Below are 21,861 nucleotides of genomic sequence, written 5' to 3'. Positions count from 1 at the left end.
CTAGGGCCACAGCGCAACACTACTCTTCATTGGGATGCACTGGACCCGAACGTGTTTTTCCAAGTTTGGAGGCCTCAGCACATCACGCGTCACTGCTGCTGGTCATGTGTGTAGCTTCATTTCCTTCATTTCCAGGACTCTGTTTCGGTGCTTTGTTATGCCTGATTTAGTCAATGCCTATGAAAAAGCATTGTAAAAATGAAACATTCATATATTTCAATTAAATGTCTTGTATTATCTGTAACTGTTCAGAAGAGTGAAATATATAAGAAATATCTGAAACAAAATTATACTGATGATTTTAGATTCACTGCTTTGCTATGACCAGCAGTTTTCCTGTCAATAGTTCCTTTCATTACTTCTGCTGTTTTAATATGGCCATATTCAGTTTTGAACAGTGCAAAGTGTGTTTTCAATATTAAATGTTTACAATTATTAACGTAAAAGTGACCAAAAAAGACAAATGGTGTATTTTAAGGCACTTTTAAAGCAGAATGATGTACTGACATTTCAATTGATTATACATTAATGTGAAATAAATATGGTATCAAATTTTGGAAATCAAACTGTTTTACTTAGATTTTTAATTGTAAACTTAAATAACTACATACACTACCATTAAAAAGCTTGGTAAAACTAGTTTTTTTAATTATTATTATTAAAAAATAATAATAATACTTTTATTCATTATTAGCCAATCAGCATATTAGAATGATTTCTGAAGGAAATCAGACTGGAGTAATGATGCTGAAAATTCAGCTTCGGACACAGGAATAAATAATATTTTAAAAGATATTCAAATAGAAAACAGTTATTTTAAATTCTAACAATATGTCACAATGTTACTGTTTTAACTGCATTTTTTGTAAAATAAATGCAATCTTAATGAGCATAAAAGACTTCTAAAAAAAAAAACAGTGCTTATACATCAACATGAAAAAAATGATCTAATCAATTTCTGACATATTAAATCAAGTCCCATCTCACATTTTTTTCTTGTTAAATATCCTATTTCCCTCAAAAATAAGAAATCTGTCACATTTAAATGGGATTCACGTTGACATATGAGCAATTCCTCATAATCTCTTCAAATAGATCTTCTTCAAATAGATGGGCCGTTCTTGCATTCAAAGGACTTCCTGCAAATGCTCTATAAGGTCCATTGCTTTCAGCACATACAGTTCAATTTTCATTAGGTGCACAGAAAAAGAAATACACAGAGATGCAAAAAGCATCTACATTGCCGACTGCCCCTGTTCCATTATGGAGGCTGGAAAGAGCCGTCCAGATAATTGGTCACCAAAGGGAAAGCCTCACCTGTATGGTGGGATTGTTCAACTCTAGTTCACTAACTACTCTATTTATCTACAAGCAGCTAGTTTAATGTACCGCAGGGTCTGACCTTTGGTTGCTGTCCTTCACCCCACGCCACTCAAAGAGCGTATCTGTAAACAGGATCAGATTCATGTTAATGGAATAGTTCATTATTTACTCAGCCTCATGTTACTCCAAACCCATATGCTCTTATGTTTTTTTCGGTAGCACACAAGTTGTATGGGTTTTGTCTTGCTTTGTGTGTGTAATCCACTGCTGGTGAATGTTCATAGTCAAGTTTATATCTAGTACAGGTAAAGCCAAGTGTTTATTTTTGTATTTTGAGTCACTTTTTGTTTGGGGTTATACTTCAACTTGCCTCCATTTATTACATTATTTTACACTATTGTTTGGGTTTTTATTTAAAGAAATTAACAATAATTTATTAAATCAATAAATGAATAAATTTAACAAACAACCTTTTAATAACATACACATCCAATAATATTATGATATTTTAAAATTTTTTGTGTATTAATCTTTATTACAATCCTGCCAGTTAATATATATAATTTTATATTTATTATATCATTTTAATTTTTTACTGTAATGTGCTGTTATGTTATTATAACTTTCTGTTTACTAAACTTACAGTCTATTCTAGTGACAGTAAGGACTGTTAGAAATTTAAAAAAAATTCTATTTGAGATAAATGTTATTTTTAACTGTTTGATAATAATTATTGATAATAATCTAATATTTCTTGAGCAATAAATCAGTATATTAGAATGATTTCTGAAGGATCATGTGACACTGAAGACTGGCGTAATGATACTGAAACTTCAACTTTGCATCACAGAAATAAATTACCTTTTAAAATATGTTAAAATAGAAAATAAATACAGCCTTGGTGAGTCACTGCAAGCCTTCCAGAATGACATCACCTCCTGCCATACACAGAAACATTGTGAGTTTTCAGTAGTTTGAAAAGACTCTGAGAGAAACTTTTCCATTAAAGCAACCATTTGCACTTCAGTATCTTGACATTTTCTCCTTTTTATGCATGTCAAAGTTTCGTAACGTCCTGCAGCATAATATAAACTTGAAAAGAAACATCTTTTGCATCAAAGCATATGTGCCTCTAAACATACATCCCAACTAATCATCATCACAACAAAACAATCCAAACATAAAATCACTCAAAAAATCTACTTTCACACCACACTATTTTCACACTGTTACAGACGGATGAATTAGCATCCTGGTTCCTGGAGTTTTAGTTTCAAAAACAGTGTGTGGAAAAACACATTGCGCTCATTAATGTTATAACAGTATAACATAAGAGGCTGAACAAGGACATCCTAAACCTCAATTTGAGACATTCTCCATTTCAAAAAGAACACTTCACACATAACGCGACCACCACCACGATGAAGAGTGGTCCTTAATCATTCCAGCAAAACCCTTGTGTGCAGAGACATTAATTGGAGGCTTTTGTTGAGGCTTTAAGAATGGAATAGACAACCCTTAATCCACTCCACACAACCTCCCTGCTGAAGTCCGCATCTAATGTGTGATCAATACGGCAAGTGACTACTGTTAGCTGCAATTAGGAGACAATGCTTCCTGTTTGCTATTTTCAGCATTTCCCATTTAGAGGAAGTGCAACAGGGAGGATAATTGTGTATTGACAAAAAAGATACACACCTGCGCATACACACACTCACTCACTCCAGTACTGTCATGTGGCTTGAGCAGGCCTGTTTGCCGACCGTGACACGTGTGAAATCAAAACCACCAGCACAACTGACAAACAATTCGATGATGATGAATGAAGAAGCTAGCAATCGCCTTTTCTGCCAGTGGTGAAACTCAACACATTTCTCAGGGGTTGCTCTTAGTCTCAGATGTTTCTCCTCTGAAAAACAGCAAAAAAGAAACAAATGAGACAGCTTTTTTAATGATTAATAAATGTGTAAAGCAGGTCAGATCAATTGCTCCTGGATGAACTTGTTAAATACTTTGAGCACATCCTAAGACCTCTGAGTTTTGATTGCAGAAATTATCTAGATAAATATTAGTGCACACACACACACACACACACACACACACACACACACACACACACACACACACACACACACACACACACACACACACACACACCACTGGCAAAATGCATGCAAATTATTCTTAAAAAAAAATTACATAAAATATATAAATATTATTTAATTTCAGAAAAAACTGCTTTTATGAAGAGAGAAATAATATGATGTACTAATATGGGTATTTCAGAAAAAACTGCTTTTATGAAGAGAGAAAGAACTTTTTATTGCTTTTCAAAAAAAAATGGATGGCAAAGCATAAAAAATAATGATAAAAGATATTGAAAATATTTCATTTTTGTTTTTATTTCCATTTCAGCTGCCCTCTTGGATACCAGTTTTTTTTTTTTAGCTTCTATAAGATTTTTATTTTTCATTACAAATGTTTGTCTTCAGTCCTTCCTTTATTAACATTCATTTCTGAAAAGCTTTCAGAATGTTTTTTTTTTTTTTTTTTTTTTTTGACAGTGCTGGCTAAAACCTGTTCACCATTGGTTTATTGAAGTTTAACATAACTGAGGTAAAATCAGCAGTTACCATGGTAAAAGGTCTTTTATCTCTTAAAATACATATAGACCACTCTTAATTAGTATGTGAGTGCGCCATCTATTGGTCAATACTAAATAACAGTGTGCCACAGAATGACAATTAATAATATAATAATAATAATAATAATATATATAAGATATATATATATATATATATATATATATATATATATATATATATATATATATATATATATATATAAATTTACTTTATATACTGTAAGAGTTTATGTAATTAATTCACCTTTTTTTACTTTCACTAATATAAAAGTTTGGAATTGTTTTCATGTTTTTATTTTTTTATTTTTGATGAAGTCTCAAATGCTCATCAAATCTGCATTTATATGATCAAAAATATGATTTTCCACATACTGTACATTATTGTTTCTCCTCTATGCCCGCCTTCTGAAACGTGTCAATTTTCACAAGGCTCATCTCTCTGAAAAGTGAGGTGTGCTGTGATTGGCCAGCTATCCAGCGCGACCAGCTCCAGGCATGACGAAGCGGATTTCGTCCTCTTTTGGAAGGCCAAACAAAGTAGTTTCACTTTCACAGTGAAACACACAGCGTCTATACGATATAGAGGCGGCAACAACAATACTACAACGAGAATAAAAGGTAGGCCTTCTTTCTTTGTGTGAACATCTGGGCGGCGTTATGCAAATCTTCCCACATGTAGATATGTGGGGGCGTGTTAGAACGAGCCGTTTCAGGAGGGCGTGGATGAGTCTCAACTTTTATAAAGAATATCTCTTTGCAGCTTCACAGATCTTTTTTATTCACCAAGAGCTTGTAACACTCCAAAGAGAAAGGAAAATCTGAAATCGCATCATATGACCCCTTTAATCTACTGCAAGTAAAAAAGGTAAAGCCCACTTAAATGATTTACTGTAAACAACACATGCATGCATGACTCCTCTTGGATGAAACCTATTAGATCTGGATTAACCAGCAACACAATAACCAATCAAGTGAGTTAATAATCCAGCGGCTCAGCAGATCATGTGAGGTTTATGATCACAGTAAACTAGCTCTGGGTGTCAGCGTCCCTGTACTGAGTGGCCACGACCTCAGGGGAGCAACAGTAAGAGTCTGTTCGCGGTGTTTGGATTGGGTCGAGTTAGTACACAAATTCCTGACTCCGCTGGGATGCTAATACACAGTATAGCCTGCAATTAGCAATGCTGGCCCAGGTGACTTCACTCTGATTGGTCATTGCGGTTACAGTAGCTGCACTGTCAAACTCTTCTGCTCCCTTTCCGAGGAGGAACTCCTGTTTATTGACATGCGGGATAATGAAAAGGCCGTAAGCCAGATGTAAGCTGCAGCATACTGGCAAATCCACGCAGGCTTTGTTAAGGATATCAAAACACGCAGAGGGGGGAAAACGCACTAAATGAAATGTTAGCTCTGGCCTGTTTCCTAGAGTTGGTTTGAGCAGCTTCTGTCTTGGAATGAGGCAGGAAAAGAGAAATAAACACGGAGCAGCTGCAGCCTCCAACTGCCCTGAAAAATCAACAGCATCCCATCGATACGTCGAGCCCTGCTGGCTTCTTCATTCCTCTGATTTCTACCAATATCATAAAGTGCTGAGCTCAAGCACTCGCTTTCTCTGTAGGCTTGTATTCACACGTTATTGTCAGTTGCATTCTGAATGGTGTTCAGGCCTAGTGTGCTTCAAACCAACAATGTAAATGTAAACATTTTCATAAATACATCAATAAAATCTTCTTCTTCTTTTTTTTTTTTGTCTTTTATAAACCACTTATTTACAGCTTCTGCATTATGTAGAAGCAATTATGCAAATTTTTAGTAAAAACGAAATACATTTTATTTTATACATAGCCTAGTTTTAGAATTTTAATTATATAATATAATTCACATTTTACTTTTCCAGTAAATGTTTTTATTTTTGTTTGTGTATTGTCTTTACATACCCCTGGTTTCCAACTTCTTTACATACCCCTGCTTTCTGTATTAGCCAACATGTTCTTAATATTGAACTTTTATTATTTGTGTGTTTACATTATGTATTATTAAATAGTCTCATGTTTTCATGAATACATTTTTTTTTAAATGTTTTTCTTTATCTAATGTAATTTAATGGTTGCTTTTACAATCTAAATATTTGTGTTTCCATTCAGCTTCTAAAAATCTATAAAATAAGTTTTGCTTTCAATGAAATAAAATAAAAACTAAATAAAAATAAAATTTCCCAGTGTGTTAAGAGTTTCCTGATAAAATGCAGGATCTGAATATGAATATGTTTACACCTTTAAAAATAATGATGTGATGTTTCAGATGATCAAACTTAAGGGAGCGACACTCTGAGGAAGAACCATACATTTTCTTTATTCAGCAGTAACCTTTTCAAATAAAATAAGCACCGTTCCCTAAGGAGGAATGGCATTTTTTAATCAGTTTTATTACAGTCTAAACGCTCTGTGCCTGTTCTTCCAGATGTCTGCATTGAGAGGTTAACTACACAACCTGAATGACAACAGATACAAAACAGTATAATACGCATATAACACACATTAAAGAGGACTAGACTGTGAACAGGTTACAGTGCTGCAAGTCAAATTTGCACTAAATAAATACAAAAAAGAAAAGAAAAAGCAATATCACCTGTGGAGAACATTCATGCTTGTACAATGTTTTTTGGATGGGATGTAAGGGATTAATTTGTAGAAAATGGGACACAATTCTCATTTGTCCACCAGGGGGCGTAAGATGAACAATGTTGATAGGTGATTATCGCTCCACTGAAAGCCATTACTTCCACACTGTGGTGCAGGGCCAAATTAAAAGGAGCACAATGGGCAGTAACTGTCAACCTAATGGTGTCTTACACAGTGTGATATTCAATTTGGTCTCAGCAGTGATTAGAGAAGATTATCTCCAGAAATATTATTTATGAACACACTGTGGTGTTTTGTATGGATTTGCACGCGCAACCATTGCCTGCACTTATCAGATGTGAATGCTAATTAGAGTAACTGTAGATTGCTTTATTAAATGGGGTCTGAGTAATGAGCCCCAGGGGTAGTAAAAACATGCAAATAATCCTTTAACTTCCATAAAACTTAAAAATAAATAAATCTACAGGGAAAACAAATACTTAAAGTATACTGAAATAAAAACAATAAACTCCTATAACTTTTCACTGTAATGCACATACAAGTTGCAACTAATCTTATAACTTGAATCAAACTTGAAAGGTGCTTCTAAATGACCACATGCACTTCAAGACAGTTTAAGCAGCTGCAAGGTCATGCATGCACAAGTGAATAAAACCAGAAGTGCATGCCTAAAAGTTGAGGAGCTGCATGCCTTGGGCCAAGTGCACATCTGGCACAACAAATGCACTGATCTATTTTCAGCACAGCGTGGCTACTGCCCACGTTAAAAACACCCTTTTCTGGAAGTGTAGAGGTGTGTTTGTACAAGAATGCATTTGCATATGTATTTAGAGGGGCTGAGTATGAAATATCAACAGCTTTTTATATTGCACATTGGCTCATAGAGTATAGTTTAATATAAAATGTACTTATAATGTGAACTTCTGAACAAACCTTCTGCATTATTTGACAGGCAGTGTTTTAGTTGGTTTGGTTGGACCATCAGTGTCTGGTCCACAAGCGTTAAATGAAGGTTGTGTGTGTTTTATGGCCTGACTGCACAGGACACCGAGGCTGCAGGGTCAGATCAAGCCTTCAGCTGCAGATCATAGAAAATGGGCCCAATGCACAAGACATTAATCTGTATTTGATGGATTATTCCCCAGAAGGCTTTAGTCAGATTTAGTGGCAGACAAGCAGTGAAATCAACCAATCTGCAGAGGGAAAATGCTTTATATTATGAAGTCAGAGAGTGATGTCTGCATGAGAATTATCACAAGCCTTAATGTCCAGAAGATCAAAGGCATTAAATAATTTAAACTAGAGAGAGGACATAAACCATGAACACCAATGGGTATAAAAAGGGCCTAAATATGAGTCGTGACAGTCTAATATGACTCATATTATATATATATATATATATATATATATATATATATATATATATAAAAAATATTAAAATGTATTAAAATGTAAGATAATAAAGAATTAAAGAATTATACACACACAAACTTTCATCTGGTGTCAACTGTAAACTTGACTGATGATTTTGAAAAAAATGTATGATTTAAAAAAAATTTAATTCAGTTTTTTTTCCCACAATTACCCTTATTTAATGCCCCTAGTTTAGCAACATTAAATAAGAGCATTTGTGAATACTTAAAAAAAATTAAATAAATTAAAAAAAAAATCCTAAAACTAAATTAATCTTTTGTTAAATATTTTGAGTGAACTGTTTGAAAAATGTGTTCATTTAAATAATGAAAATGTTTACATAATTTTATACATATCACACTTTTATTCATACTATAACATAAATATGCAATTATAAGTTCATTGCTTTAATTTGTTTGTTTACGTGCTTAAAGGACTGTATAAAAAGATGCAGCATTCAGTGTGCAGTTCACTATTTATTTACTGAATAAATCTGGACAAAACACCAAAAATCTGTTACATTACAATCAGAGCATCTGAGGCAGATATCCCACCATGCATTCCCCCCTCCCCTTGAAAACATGAGGAAGAAAATGAACGAACAAAAAAGAAAAACATCCTTCAAAATTAGCACCAACTTAGGTAGGCAAGTTCCTTCTAATAAACAAGTGAAAGCACAATGACCAGAGGAAGGAGAAAAGAAAAGAATGAAAAGAAAAGAAAAACAGAGAAACTGGACTCCTAGTAAATCCTTCGTAAGATTCTTCTTTAAGAAAACAAAAAGGAAAAAATGAACTCCCCTCTTGCTAGGCAGGCTAAAGCATTCAAAGGGCACATGCCATTGACTAGATATAAATCACTATTTCAAGTAACATTGATATACGACGAAACATGTCTACATGTACCCATTCAAAACATGATCATTTCACAGACCTATGCAGGCAGAAGAGTTAACATGAGGTACTCGAGACGCTGTAGTCGTAGAAATATTATCTAATATTTATGGAGTCAAATGCAAAAAAAAAAAAAAAAAAGGAATATGGTCAGCGTGCGTTTGGGGTGCGCGATTACTGGCACTGACGTTAAATCGTGGCCTTCCAACTTGGGACAAAGTTTAAAACAAAAAGTCAAACTTGTCCTGTGTCAAACGTATTGCCTACATTATTTGTGAAAACTGGCGGTTAAGAAAAACGAAAATAAAAACCCTGCATGTATTTCTTTTTAAATATAGTAGGAGTTACCTTATAAATAAAATAAAAAAAGAAACATTTTGCTCCAGCAAAAGAAAAACAACTAAAAGTTAAATAGTCCAGACAGGATCTCCAAGCCTAGGCGAGTCAAGTGCTTGACGTTTTTTATTTTCTGAAGAATTACGGAGAAAGTTTCAGTTATGGTTAGAGTGAAAAAAGCAGCAATAATAGTAAAAGGAACAGCTTAATGTAACACAAATCGTTATTAATGCAGCCGTATTGAATCAGAAACAAAAAAACGACATGGTCATCGCAGTATTGACCTCGAGGGCTGTTGAAAAGCTAAACTTAAAATAAACCGAGGATCAGATTGAGACGCAACCAACAATTTGCATTCAAGGAAAAGCAGAAACTGAGACACGGTCAACAACTTGGAGAAATCAGAGCTGGACACAGGAGAGGTTTAGCAGTTTAGTCTGCGTTCTCCTGTGCTGTAATGCATGTTTGTAGCTTACTGTGACTCGTACGCCTCGTGAGCACCACGTAAAACGAAGACAAAAACGAACAGAAATCAAGGAAAAACCTAAGTAAGTCTTGCTACATCACTCAACGCGCTTCGTCCACAAGTCCTAGCTCAGGGAGAAGTCCTTTTCTCCCAAGCCAGAACCGTCCATGTCTCTTCACGGAATGAGAAATAACGATAAGACACCGTTTGTAATGAGTGCATTTCTTGTTTTCTGATAATCTAAAAGGACGTGGCATAACATCTGACGAGTTTGTTCTCAGCTGAAGAACTGTTCTAGTTCTTCTTCCATGTTGGCCTCCGGCACCATTTGGTCCAACTCTCGCTCGCCTCTTCCGTGGCTGGCGGCGGCCGCCAAACTGCCGGAGGCCGAGAACCAGGGATGGTCCAGGATCTCTCGGGAGGTGAGGCGTTCGGCGGGTTCTCGCCGCAGGATGCTACGGATGAGGCATCGCGCCTTGGGTGTTAGCGTCTCGGGGATGCTGAACTGGCCGCGGCGGATCTTGCTGAACAGCGAGCTGGGCTCCACGTCGTGGAACGGGTAACGGCCCACCAGGATGGTGTAGAGCATCACGCCTAAGCTCCACACGTCTGCCGCCTTACCCGAATAGCTGCCATTTGCGTTGAGGATTTCTGGGCTGACGTAGGCTGGACAGCCGTGTTTGTCCGAGAGCGAATCATCACCTCCTTCTAGGAGGTACGTATCCTCCAAACTCTCCAACTTCACAAGGCTCCTGGGAAAGACAGAATAATATTGAAAATTACATATTTGAAGACATTATTTATGATCTTTGACACACAAATTAAAAAATTTATGAACATACAAAATACATGAAAAGTCTGGTTAGTTGGTTTCCAAAATTAGGTTATAAAACAGACTTAACAACTGAAAATGTTGCGTTAAAATAAGATGTGAAATAAACAAACTGAAGCAAACTTTCAGTTGTGCTGGCTTTCAAGATCATTCAAAAATATCATCCAAAAACAATTTGAGACAATCAATTTAAGAGAAATTAATGTGTACAAATCTGTAAATCCACTCCAAAATAATAATAAAGAACCCTTTCAAATCATATTTTCCTGTTCTATTGACGTTTTTTGACAGTAAAGCATAAATATCCTCTATGTACTGGACGGTAAATCCCTTGCATAAAAAAGCAATATAAAGATAGCCTCGGGACATTCCTGCCAGTTTAATCCAGAGGGAAATCTGGAATTCATTCTGCGTATTATAAAAAGCAGGAATAATGCCACACCAAAGATGGAATTCTTCAAACCATCACTATTCCCTGTGATCCTAGTTTTTCCACTGTAATCTTGTCATTTGCACACTAATGCAAAACATGAAACATACGGATGACGACAAACAATCTGCTATCTATTCACAGTATATCCGCAATGATTCTGTTGCTAATGTAAAATAAAGCACATTCTGATACTTTAAAGGTGCTTTTTTTTGGGGGGGGGGACTTTTTCTAAAAAGCATGTCAGACTAATTTAGTAGTTTTTCTTGTCTTGCAAATATGAGAGCATCAAGACGTTTTTAATAATGTCTTTGATGCAAAAACAGGGTAAGTTCGAATCATGTTCATGAATCAGATTCATAACTATGGTTCAATGATTCATTTGCATCATAAACTTAAAAAGTGATAATTAGTAAAATACTGAGAAATGTATACTATATTCAGATACTATACTGTGTGATACATATTATTGACATATATATGAATTAAATGAATACTTTAATTCAGCAAGGATGCATTAAATTGATAAAATATGACAGTAAAGACATAAATAATGTTACAAAAGATTTCTATTTCAAATAAATGCTGTTCTTTTGAAATCTCTGTATCATTGTTTCCACAAAAATATTAAGCAGCACAACTGTTTTAACATAACATTGATAAGAAATGTTTCTTGAGCAGAAAATCAGCATATTAGAACGATTTCTGAAGGATCATGTGACACTGAAGACTGGAGTAATGATGCTGAAAATTCAGCTTTGCATCACACAAATAAATTACATTTTAAAAGATATTACAGTTTAGATAACATTTTTTTTACTAATAAATGCAGCCTGTGTCAGAATAACAGACTTTTTTTTAAAACATTTAATTTTACTGTTCAGTTATGCAAGTCCCTTTGTGTGCTTACAGTGTTTTTAAACTACACAATTAGCATCCCTGCTTATTTATAAAAAAGCTGTAAAACTCTGAGATTAACTATAATTGTGCAGCCCAAGTTACAAAGACAAAAAATAAAAAACAACATATGCAATGAAAACATCTTTGAGGTCTTCTGCAAGCTGCCTCGTGACTCAGATTCTGAATCAGAAACCATCCGAATGAAACCGTACGCCCACTGAGTCTCAGCAAAACATCCAATCCTCCGAGCTCAAAATAGTCATATTATTTTTCACGACAAGCGGTCTCCTGCTGCGTGGAAAGGTTGCAGGGCGTCTAAATTACCTGAAGGTCAGAAATGAACAGGTTGCCTCTGCTCTGACCTGAACTTGTGACCCCTTTCCATGCACCTCTGTGCAAAGAGAACACGGCATGCTTGAAATATTCTCTTAATGACATGCAGCATATGTGAGTCACAGCTCCACGACGCAGCTGAGTTACACCGGGTCAAGAGAACACCGGCCCACATGAGGAGGAGGACACGTGGATGCACACACTAGTACATTAGGGAGCGATTCCAGACGAACTGCACTGTGGTCTCTAGTGTGCGACAGTAGAATGTCACGAGCGTCCTTTATGACATAACCAGGTCAGGAACCCTCTACGCTGAGGAATGCAGTTCTGTCTGGCTCACTTTCCTTTCTGGTTCCAATCTTGGTGCGCCCTTGGTGTTTGATTTCTGGCCAGGGTAATACTCACCACCCTTGGCCAAGTTTACTTGCGCTTGTCTGCAATCACTCACTGAAAGGTGGACGGCTGACGCATCAGACCACAGAGCATGGGAACAGTAAGGTCACCAAGCTCACATTTAAAGCACCGGGCAACATTCTCCATTTCCATCGAGCGAGCCAGAGGGAATCTAGCTGAGCTGACTCATTTGGCCAGTGGGGCAACTGCCATTTAGCTTAAACGGGAAGGCCACCCGGATTCATAACGCACGCTTGGGATTATTTCAGACTAATTTTACTGCCAAACATAAGGGCAGGCAAATTTTTTAAAAACTCAACATGCAATGCCATTCAAACCCCTTTTTACTTCAACAGCATGACTGCTTTCGGAGTGAAACAGGATTTGCAAAATAGAAAAACAAAATAGGTTTCGGGACTTCATGTTTTCCATTGGAATTAGATTGGAGGGGTCAGGTTGAAAATATTGAGGGCTTGTTGAAGTCAGCCAAAATGGAAAGATATTTCGGAGGCGGAGCATGACAGAATACAAAGAAACAATGTATGACTAAAATACAAATTAGTGATGCACTGAAATTTCAGCAACCAAAAATATTCAGATGCAAAAGCAAATAAAAATATATTTTTAGTAGGGATGCACGATAAATATCGGCATGATATTAATGTGCATCTCGTCAGTAAAGCCGGTTCTGTAATCAGCGGTAAATCTCTACACGTACATGCTTTCACGTGGAGCAGCATTTACTACACAGAGCCCTTGTTCAGCTGCGCAAACCATGTGCAAAATATGATCGTGGTTTTGCGCAGCTTGTCAGTGAACAACGGCTCTGTGTAGTAAATGCTGCTCCACGTGAAAGCATGTACGTGTAGAGATTTACCGCTGATTACAGAACCGCTTTAACTGACGAGATGCACATTAAATATCGTGCCGATATTTATCGTGCATCCCTAATTTTTAGTTTTGGATGAAATTATTGACTGAAACAGTGAGGTTTAATTTTCACTTCTCTGATGGCACTTTTTCGACTGTGTCCATATATATTTTGTGTACAGAACAAGGATAAGCCACAACAGGTAAAGTACCAATATGTAAACTTTGTTACTAAAATACAAAAAACTTTACTATGACTTTAATTTATCATCTGAGAACACAACACCCTGAACAGCATACTAAATTCTTATATTATATATAATAATTATATATAGCTTATTATTGTAAATGCATACACATTAGCTTAATATTGCAACTTAATGGTCTATATGGGTAAATTACTAAAGACCTGAAGCATATCAGATGGTCAATAATACATTATACAACTAGATACAAAACAGAACTGTGGTGGCACCATGTTACACTGACAGTATGAGATGGTAAAACCACAGTACTTTAAAGGAATACCATGGTATGGAACAACGACATCATATGACAACAGCAAATAGCAAATCATGGACCACAATAGCAACTATAAGCTACAGCCCCTTCAATAATGTTTGTTTCAATAAGAAATACATTAGTAATATACCTTGATATTTACAATCACTGGTATATGAAAAATGTGCCGTCCATGCAAAACAAACCTTTCTTTAAAAATCGTGTATTTTTTGTTTGAACCCAACAACCTTACTAGTGGCTTCTTTACCTGTCCTCGTTCTTAAAGACGAACTTCCTCAGCTTGAGGTCTCTGAGGACCAGGCCGTTGTCGTGGCAGTGCGCCACAGCTGATGCTATCTGATGGAAAAGTCTGGCAGCCTCTTCCTCTCGCAGCTTTTTGCAAGTACGGACGAAAGAGTGCATGTCGCCATGGCTGCTCTCGAAGAACACGTACGCTCGCGTATCCCCCAGAAGAATCTCCACTATCTGGTTAATATGCTCATGGGTGCCCAGCACAAAGTAAGCAGCCAAGGACTCTTGGTATCGACTGATATCAAACACCTGGAGGAGAGAGAGCATTTTTAATTCAGTTAGAAGCTGTCATCGATTTCCCAACATCCCAGGTGGAGTGCAAAAGTATTAGCCCAAACCCACTCCCCCCACCACAAAGAAAAAAGCACTGGAATGCCTAATTCTGAAACAAAAGAATGGAAATCCATGCAACGCAGGGTCGAAAGGCATTACACCTCTGCTGCATTTCCGAGTCCCCAAAACATACACTGAATTTTTATGTTGCTTAGTAACAGACACCTAAAGGAGAGAGACAGGCTAAATATAACACGACAGCGGTGGACATCGGAGGCAGCTCTCTCATCAGAAGATAAGAGGTTCTTACTAATGGCTCTCTGCCCATGTCAGCCCATTCAGAGTGTCTTATGTTTCAAAGTCATGTGGCCTTGCACGCATGAATACATGGCTGTATGCAAGCATGCATTCACACACACATACACACAGACACACACACACTCTTCAGGGGTATTCCCTCATGGTTTTTTTGCACGTGACTATAACTCATCACTTGATGACACTGTTAATGAATCACAAAAGAAAGGCCATTCATTTGAAAATGCAACAAAAGGCACCTTACTAATGAATGCAGTAAACCAGATGCATGTCTTGCATACATCGCCATCTATAGCTGACTCAATTGCATGAGTGTTCCGTTACAAAATGACACGCATACGTGTGTGCTTCTTACCTTGCACACGAGCTCTTCCCCACTGTGCAGGTGGGTGGCTCTGAAAACGTGGTCTCCCTCAATAGGCTCCAACAAAAGGTAATTGCCAATGCAAGAGATGCAGTAAGTGGAGTCAGGGGTCTCAGGAGGGCTGGGAGATCCTAAATTGGGACTGAAACTCTGGTTGGATTCTGTAGTCCTTAGACAAGATAGCTCCTCAAAGTCGTGTGTTTTGTGCCTCGATCTCCCATAACGCGAAATGTTAATGGGACTGGATCGCTGTATGTTCATGAGTATAAGAGGAGGTTCGTCCAGATCAGGAGGGTTCAGACGGTCTTACAGGAGGGGGGTGGAATAAAATGACAGACAGATGTCCTCTATTTAACACTGTGCATGAAGGCAGCGGCGATTCCCCTCGACTGTAATGATGATCTTATGCGTTTGCGTTAATTGCAATGACAATCTGGCGTCATTTGAGCACACATGCAATGACGTGCATGCACGAATTGTGACCTCTAAGCTCACTGTACCCTAAAAGAACACCACGGTTTGGTTACAAGAGCCAAAAAATGCAAGAATCGGCGCGGTATAATCTAAAGGTGTGACGTCAGGGTCGATGCAGCGCAGCAGGTAAAGATTTTTTTTTTTTGCATTAAATTAAAAGTGAAAGGTGCAAGCTGGGTTTAAATATCCTGAGAGGGCGCTCCGTTTTCATTTACGCGGGTCTCCACGCGAAGCCTGTCCATGCATCTACCAAATATGGCTAGGAAAAATTTCCTCCAGGTCGCGATCCGCCTTTTGTTACGCCTGGGAAGTCGATGCGAGCAACCAAACTCCGACGATCTCCGGCGCTTGGATCTGATTTGGACAAAGGCAAGAGGGGACGGCGGACGTTCTCCCCGGGCCTATCCCTTGTTTCAGCAACAAGACAGCATTATCATCATCTTCTTCTACTTACTTACGTGGCTGTGAATCTAGTCCATTGAACGCGCGGGGTCAGCTGCACACGCGAGCGGGCTGACTGACTGACTGCGCTCGCGGGACTGACTGGAGCTCTCCACGCGCACGACCGGCCCCCCTGACGTCACGGGCAAAGCGGCCTCCCATTGGCCGCTCGCTAGATGCTGACACATCCACAGTCTTGCAAGCAAGCCATCCATGCAGTCATGTGAGATAATACTTGTCCTTGGAATTTAATTGAAGCACCTTAAATTATCTGTCTGCACGGTGAATTCTAGAGGGGGAAGTGTGTGTTAGGATTAAATGTCAGTTGGTTTGTGCACTGAAGCAAAAATGACATCAAACTTTGATTAAATACATTCCCATATGTGTGTGTGTCAATCAACTTTTATTCAAGACACATAGGTCCATAGAGACAACAAAATACAGATATATATATACATACACATAATATATGTGTATACACATTTCTGTCATTATTTTCAAATGAGGGTTGATCTCGCGTATTTATCTTAAAGACGTTTAAACATAACACATTTTAAACAAAATGTTCTTAAATATTAGTGACGTGTAAATTTAGTACTTTGTACAAAATTCTAAAGAAAGCTAAAGCAACTATCGGTTGCTATGGTTACATGCTCACGGGATTCGTATTCGCGAACGTCCATATTTCGCGCATTCGCATTCGGACTGACCTGCATCCAAATTTGTTTAATTTTTCATCAAGTGTTTGTGTTTGGACATGGATGTCCAATACTACTAAACCTCTAACAAAATTGCTCCAGTCATGCATCTGCTTGCATCTGTTGCCATGTATTCACGAGCGTCTATATTTCACCAATTCGGAGTAACTTGTAGCCTAATCTAATTTTTTACTTTACATCTAGATACTGATCCCTAAAAAACCCGTTTAAGCAGAGAACGGTTGCTATGTTACAATCAATTCGATTTGTATTGGAATCGCGAGCGTCCACATTCGGACTTGCAGATTTGAATTCTATATTTTGTGCATTCGAAACTAGCTTTTGTTTACAGAAACGTTTAAGTAAAAGTTACACATGACCAGCTCATTCTTTATTACTGCACGTTTCAGAGCAATCTTTTTTCTTTTCGGAATTGAGTTATTATATTTATACTGTAGCCTATTGTAGGCAGAAGTCTGGAATGGAGTTCCTGGCCAGATGGGTTGAATCCCCATGGCTAAAGGACATATCCTGATCATATTACATCCTAAAATATTATATAAAAAAGAATAATAAAAACAGCAAAAATATGTTAAACATATTAAATAAAATATACATGCATATTAACCTATATAGCTACATAATGTGTATAAAATCATCCATAATCACCCAAGACTGTAAAAAAAGACCTGAGCTTCTTGTACCGTGCAAATTTCAGGATAATGAATGCATATTTAGATTTAACTCATGTATCTGCCACATTATTTCAGAGCAGATACATCATTTGGTGAGACATACTGTTGAAGTGATGTAAGTTTTACAGCATTGATCTGAGAGTTTGACTGGTGAGTGAAAACATCTCTGCTGTCTGTTATGTCTGTGTATAATCTGTTCCAGTTGTATCAAGTCTTGTTATTGCTGTTGCACTGTGTCATGATTTGTATGAGTTGGTGTTGAATTTCAAAACTGATTACATGTACTGGAGGAGAGAACATTGAGGAATCAAGGGGATTTTTTGAATTTGTTGGATGAATGACATTGTTGTGCCTCCCACTCGTACATTCACAAAGTGTTTATTGTGTGTAACAGTGAATGGTGGGTAGAGTGACATATTTATGTACCCCACAGTTGAAATGTTATATGGATAGTTCACCCCAAATTATAAATGTTGTATTTTTCTCTCTCTCATGTAATTTCATACCTATATGATTTACTTTCTTTTTCTTTTCTTTTTTTTGTGGGGCACAAACTGAGGAATCTTGACACCACTCTCATCTACTCAATGAAAGTGCATGGAAAGGGCTGACAAGCTCTAAAAGGACAAAAAAAGCATCATAAAAGTATTCCATACAACTTATATTCTATATTGTGTGCTATATATGACTTCTATAACCATGCAATAGATTTGTGTGAGGAAAAGGCTAGAAGTAGTAATTCACTAAAAATCCTGTTAACTATCTGTGGTAACCTGTTATTTAGTATTATTGAGATACTTTTCTATTTTTTATTTTTATATGTTTCTTTTTAAGTTTTAACAATTTTGTTGTGTGTTTTTGTCATTTTTATTAGCTTTTTTATTTTAGCTTTTGTTATTTTAGTCAATCAAGTAAATAAACTAAATAAAAATGAGAAATGTTGCCTTGGCAACAAGCTAAAATAAAATATTTTTATTTCAGTGAACATTATTTTATCTTAATTAACCAATTTTTTTTCTTGTGGTTATATTTTTAGTTAACTGTGACTTTCACTGTATGTAAAAAAGCAGCTTCAATAAAAAAGTTACCTAAACATGTGCTTTTAAATCTAACTTTAAAAAAAAAGTTGGAATTCTTGTCTTCTCAGCATTTCTAATTATCTCAAGTTTGCTTCCATAATCTAGTTGTTTAATAAACTTGGCACTGTATACTACAAATATTGTTGGCTCTTTAACAAATTGCTTTTGTTTCTTTTTATGAGTATCTTTGGATAGAAACATCTTTTAAGTGAATAAATGTAAAATCTGTTTTCTTTATTGACTAAGTTAAAACTTGTTTTATGGCAATGAGTTAACATAAACATATTAATTGGACATTCATTTGACAAGTCAGTCAGTCACAGGGCTTTCGAAAGACATGGGTGAGGTGAGGAAATGACGACTGAGTTTTCATTTTTAGGTGAATTATTCCTTTAAGATCTTTTAAAGTTTGTCATAATGTTTATTAGAAACCTGAAATGGTCTCAACTGTATGTCCTTGCAGAGTTTTTTTAAAATTATTATTATTTATTTTTTTACCACAAGCAACTCAATATAAAGCAGTCACGATTCTTCTGTTTTGTTCATCTGAGAAAGTGTCTTCCCACTTACATTCCTGAGCTCCTGAACTGTTTTCCCAAAGCAGAGTAAGCAGTGGGGGGGTGGGGGTTGTTAGGTGAGTGAATACAGGATTGAGCAATTCTCCATTGTGGAATGCAGGGCGTCATATGGAATGCACACAGCTGGATGAGAGACACAGACAGAACTGTTCATTCCAAACAGATTCCACCCCCTGACATAACACTGCAAAGAGGGAGCCGGTGGCTTTTCTCCTGCAGTTCACGGCCTCGGTGTGCCTACGCTTCATGAGATTGTGTTTGTCACATACACAGCCCATTTCTTGAAGAATTATGGACTGCAACCGCTAAACAGCTACCAAAAAATTAGCGTGCCATGCTCTTAAAAGAATAGTTCATCCAAAATAGAACATTTTCTGCATTTTCTGACAGTTTACTCACCCTAAGGTCATCCAAGATGTAGATGAGTTTGTTTCTTCATAGGAACATTTGGAGAAATTTAGCATTGCATCACTTGCTCAGCAATAGATCCTGTGCAGTGAATGGGTGCCGTCAGAATGAAAGTCTAAAAAGTTGAGAAAAACATCACAATGATTCACAAGTGAACCACATGACTCCAGTCCATCAGTTAATGTCTTACAAAGTGAAAAGTTGTGTGTTTATAAGAAACAAAGTCTTCTATTAATAATATTGTTTTTTTTCAGTGAAAAGTCATCTCTTTTGAATCAGGAGAGAAATATGCACAGATCAAGTACTGTTTACAAACCAAAACAGTTCTAAACATATATTGGTGGATTTTGATGTGAGAAGACAACAAGGGATGGATTTTTTCACTGGAGGAAGCGTTATTATGGAATATGGACTCCTATTTTGACCAGAAGTGATGGTTTGAAATTAAAACGCCTTAATGATGGATTTGTTTCTCACAACCACACAGTTTTTTTATATTAGAAAACATTAACTGATTGACTGGAGGGGTGTGACTTGTGAATAATTTTTTTATCAGGTGTTTGGACTCTCATTCTGACGGCACTCATTCACTGCAGAGGATCCATTGGTGAGCAGTTGATGTAATGCTAAATTTCTATATCTTAGATGACCTGAGGGTGAGTAAATTTTAAGCAAATTTACATTTTTGGGTGAACTCTCATACTCGTTGACTATGTCAAACTTAAAGTGGGTCAGGATTTCCCAAGCTGGGTTTAACTTCTTTCTGAAGATTGAGTTCAGAATGACTCAATTTCCCCCTCTCTAACAGACCCAAATATAATGCATGGAGGCTGCAGAGATATAGTCACATATTTAGGTCAAACCACTTTGTGTCACACAGAGAAACGCAACCCCACTAAATGTGTAAGTAAAAATGGGATTATCTTTATACCAAAGTGCCTTATTTTCAGTATAGACCCATTTCTAACTCTCTTCTCTGTAGTCGGCTAAATTGGGAAACTTCAAAGCAGGAAAAGCTGTGGCTGCATGGAAGTAGAGAGATGATCACTCCTGGAAGTTTTCAAAGGTCAGAGTGGATGGCTAAAATCTTAATTAACCCCCTACAGCAATGGCACTTGAAAATGGCTACAGAAAATGAGGCAGTTTTGCTGCTGGGAAATGTCTCTATCTCTATATTTTACGCCTTGAGGTGGGTGAAGTGCAGAAACCTGCTTTCTAATACAACTGCTTTCTAGTTCTGGAAAACTAGAAACATATTACTCTAACCCTTTAGCTACTACAACAATATTAGTGTGTAAAATTGTGCAATTTAGCAATTATTTTAACTTTTAAACAGATAAAAATGCTTTGCAATGTCACTTAATTCTAGTCCACATAAGACTAATATCCAAATACTCTCACATCACCTCAAATTGCCAAATCTCACTGAACATGAATCATTTCCAGGTTGTGGTTTGAAGCAAACATTTCCTCCGAAAAACAATTCTGTTATTATGTTCTCATGTTTTTCTCAGCCCAATCTGTTTGATTTTCTTTCTTCTGTGGAACAAAAAATACATATTTCGTAAGAATTTTCAAGTCTTCTCTATACAATAAGTTTTATTCACTGATAATCTTCTTCTAGTGAGCCAGTAACTGCTGCAACCAGAACACAGTGTCAGCTGAGTCAAACTCTGAATCAAGAATAAATCATTTTGTCATTTTTGAAGTTTAAAGAGAGTGCATCCAATATTGAAAATTCTGTCATTTACTCATCCTCATATTGTTCTAAGCCTGACTGACTTTTTTTGTTCTATTGAAGATATTTTAAATAAGTGCTTTTTGTCCATACAAATGAAGTGTTGTTTGGACACCAATGTTCTTAAAAATATCAACTTCATGTTCATAATACAGTATACAGTATATGTCATGTTCATAAATATAATCTAACAATGTTTCACAGATCTAATATAATAAAAAACTGCACTTAAAAAGTAATATAAATGTTACATGTAAAAATATAAATATATTTTAGAAAATATAATATAATAATAATAGTAATAATAATAATAACAACATTTTTAAGGATTAATGCAATTTAAGTTGAAATGACTCGTACAAGCAAATTGATTACATTTAAAAATGTAAGGCAGCAACTTAAGTTGAAATGGGTGGAAATGTTTCACAGTGTGTGCTATCTCTTTAAGACTACAACTTTTAGAAAGATTTAGAAAAGTTTATAAGGGCTTCTCTGCAACCCCAAAAA

The 21,861-nt window shown here is 36.5% G+C and overlaps 1 protein-coding gene across 1 annotated transcript; it reads right to left on the bottom strand.

Moving 5' to 3' along the window:
* Positions 1-8,485: 8,485 nt before the first annotated feature.
* Positions 8,486-16,390, bottom strand: LOC109074254 (tribbles homolog 2-like). The gene is made up of 3 exons (XM_019090310.2): positions 15,235-16,390; positions 14,245-14,537; positions 8,486-10,469 (listed from the first exon to the last, which is right to left on the bottom strand). The coding sequence occupies exons 1-3, from the start codon at positions 15,502-15,504 to the stop codon at positions 9,995-9,997; spliced, it is 1,038 nt and encodes a 345-aa protein (XP_018945855.1). The 5' UTR covers positions 15,505-16,390; the 3' UTR covers positions 8,486-9,994.
* Positions 16,391-21,861: the final 5,471 nt, after the last annotated feature.

The sequence above is a fragment of the Cyprinus carpio genome, chromosome A20 (assembly GCF_018340385.1).
Source record: "Cyprinus carpio isolate SPL01 chromosome A20, ASM1834038v1, whole genome shotgun sequence".
In the NCBI taxonomy this organism is placed as follows: domain Eukaryota; kingdom Metazoa; phylum Chordata; class Actinopteri; order Cypriniformes; family Cyprinidae; genus Cyprinus; species Cyprinus carpio.
The sequence above is the reverse complement of the archived record's forward strand: the minus strand, read 5'-3'. Positions and strand labels throughout refer to the sequence as shown.

Bases quoted from the DNA above. Each gene is read 5' to 3' on its own strand.
- LOC109074254 (XM_019090310.2), bottom strand. From the start codon at position 15,504: ATGAACATACAGCGATCCAGTCCCATTAACATTTCGCGTTATGGGAGA. The intron at 14,538-15,234 runs GTAAGAAGCACA...TCTCTCCTCCAG, and splicing joins GGGAAGAGCTCGTGTGCAAG to GTGTTTGATATCAGTCGATA. The intron at 10,470-14,244 runs GTAAAGAAGCCA...TGTCTTTCCCAG, and splicing joins GTCTTTAAGAACGAGGACAG to GAGCCTTGTGAAGTTGGAGA.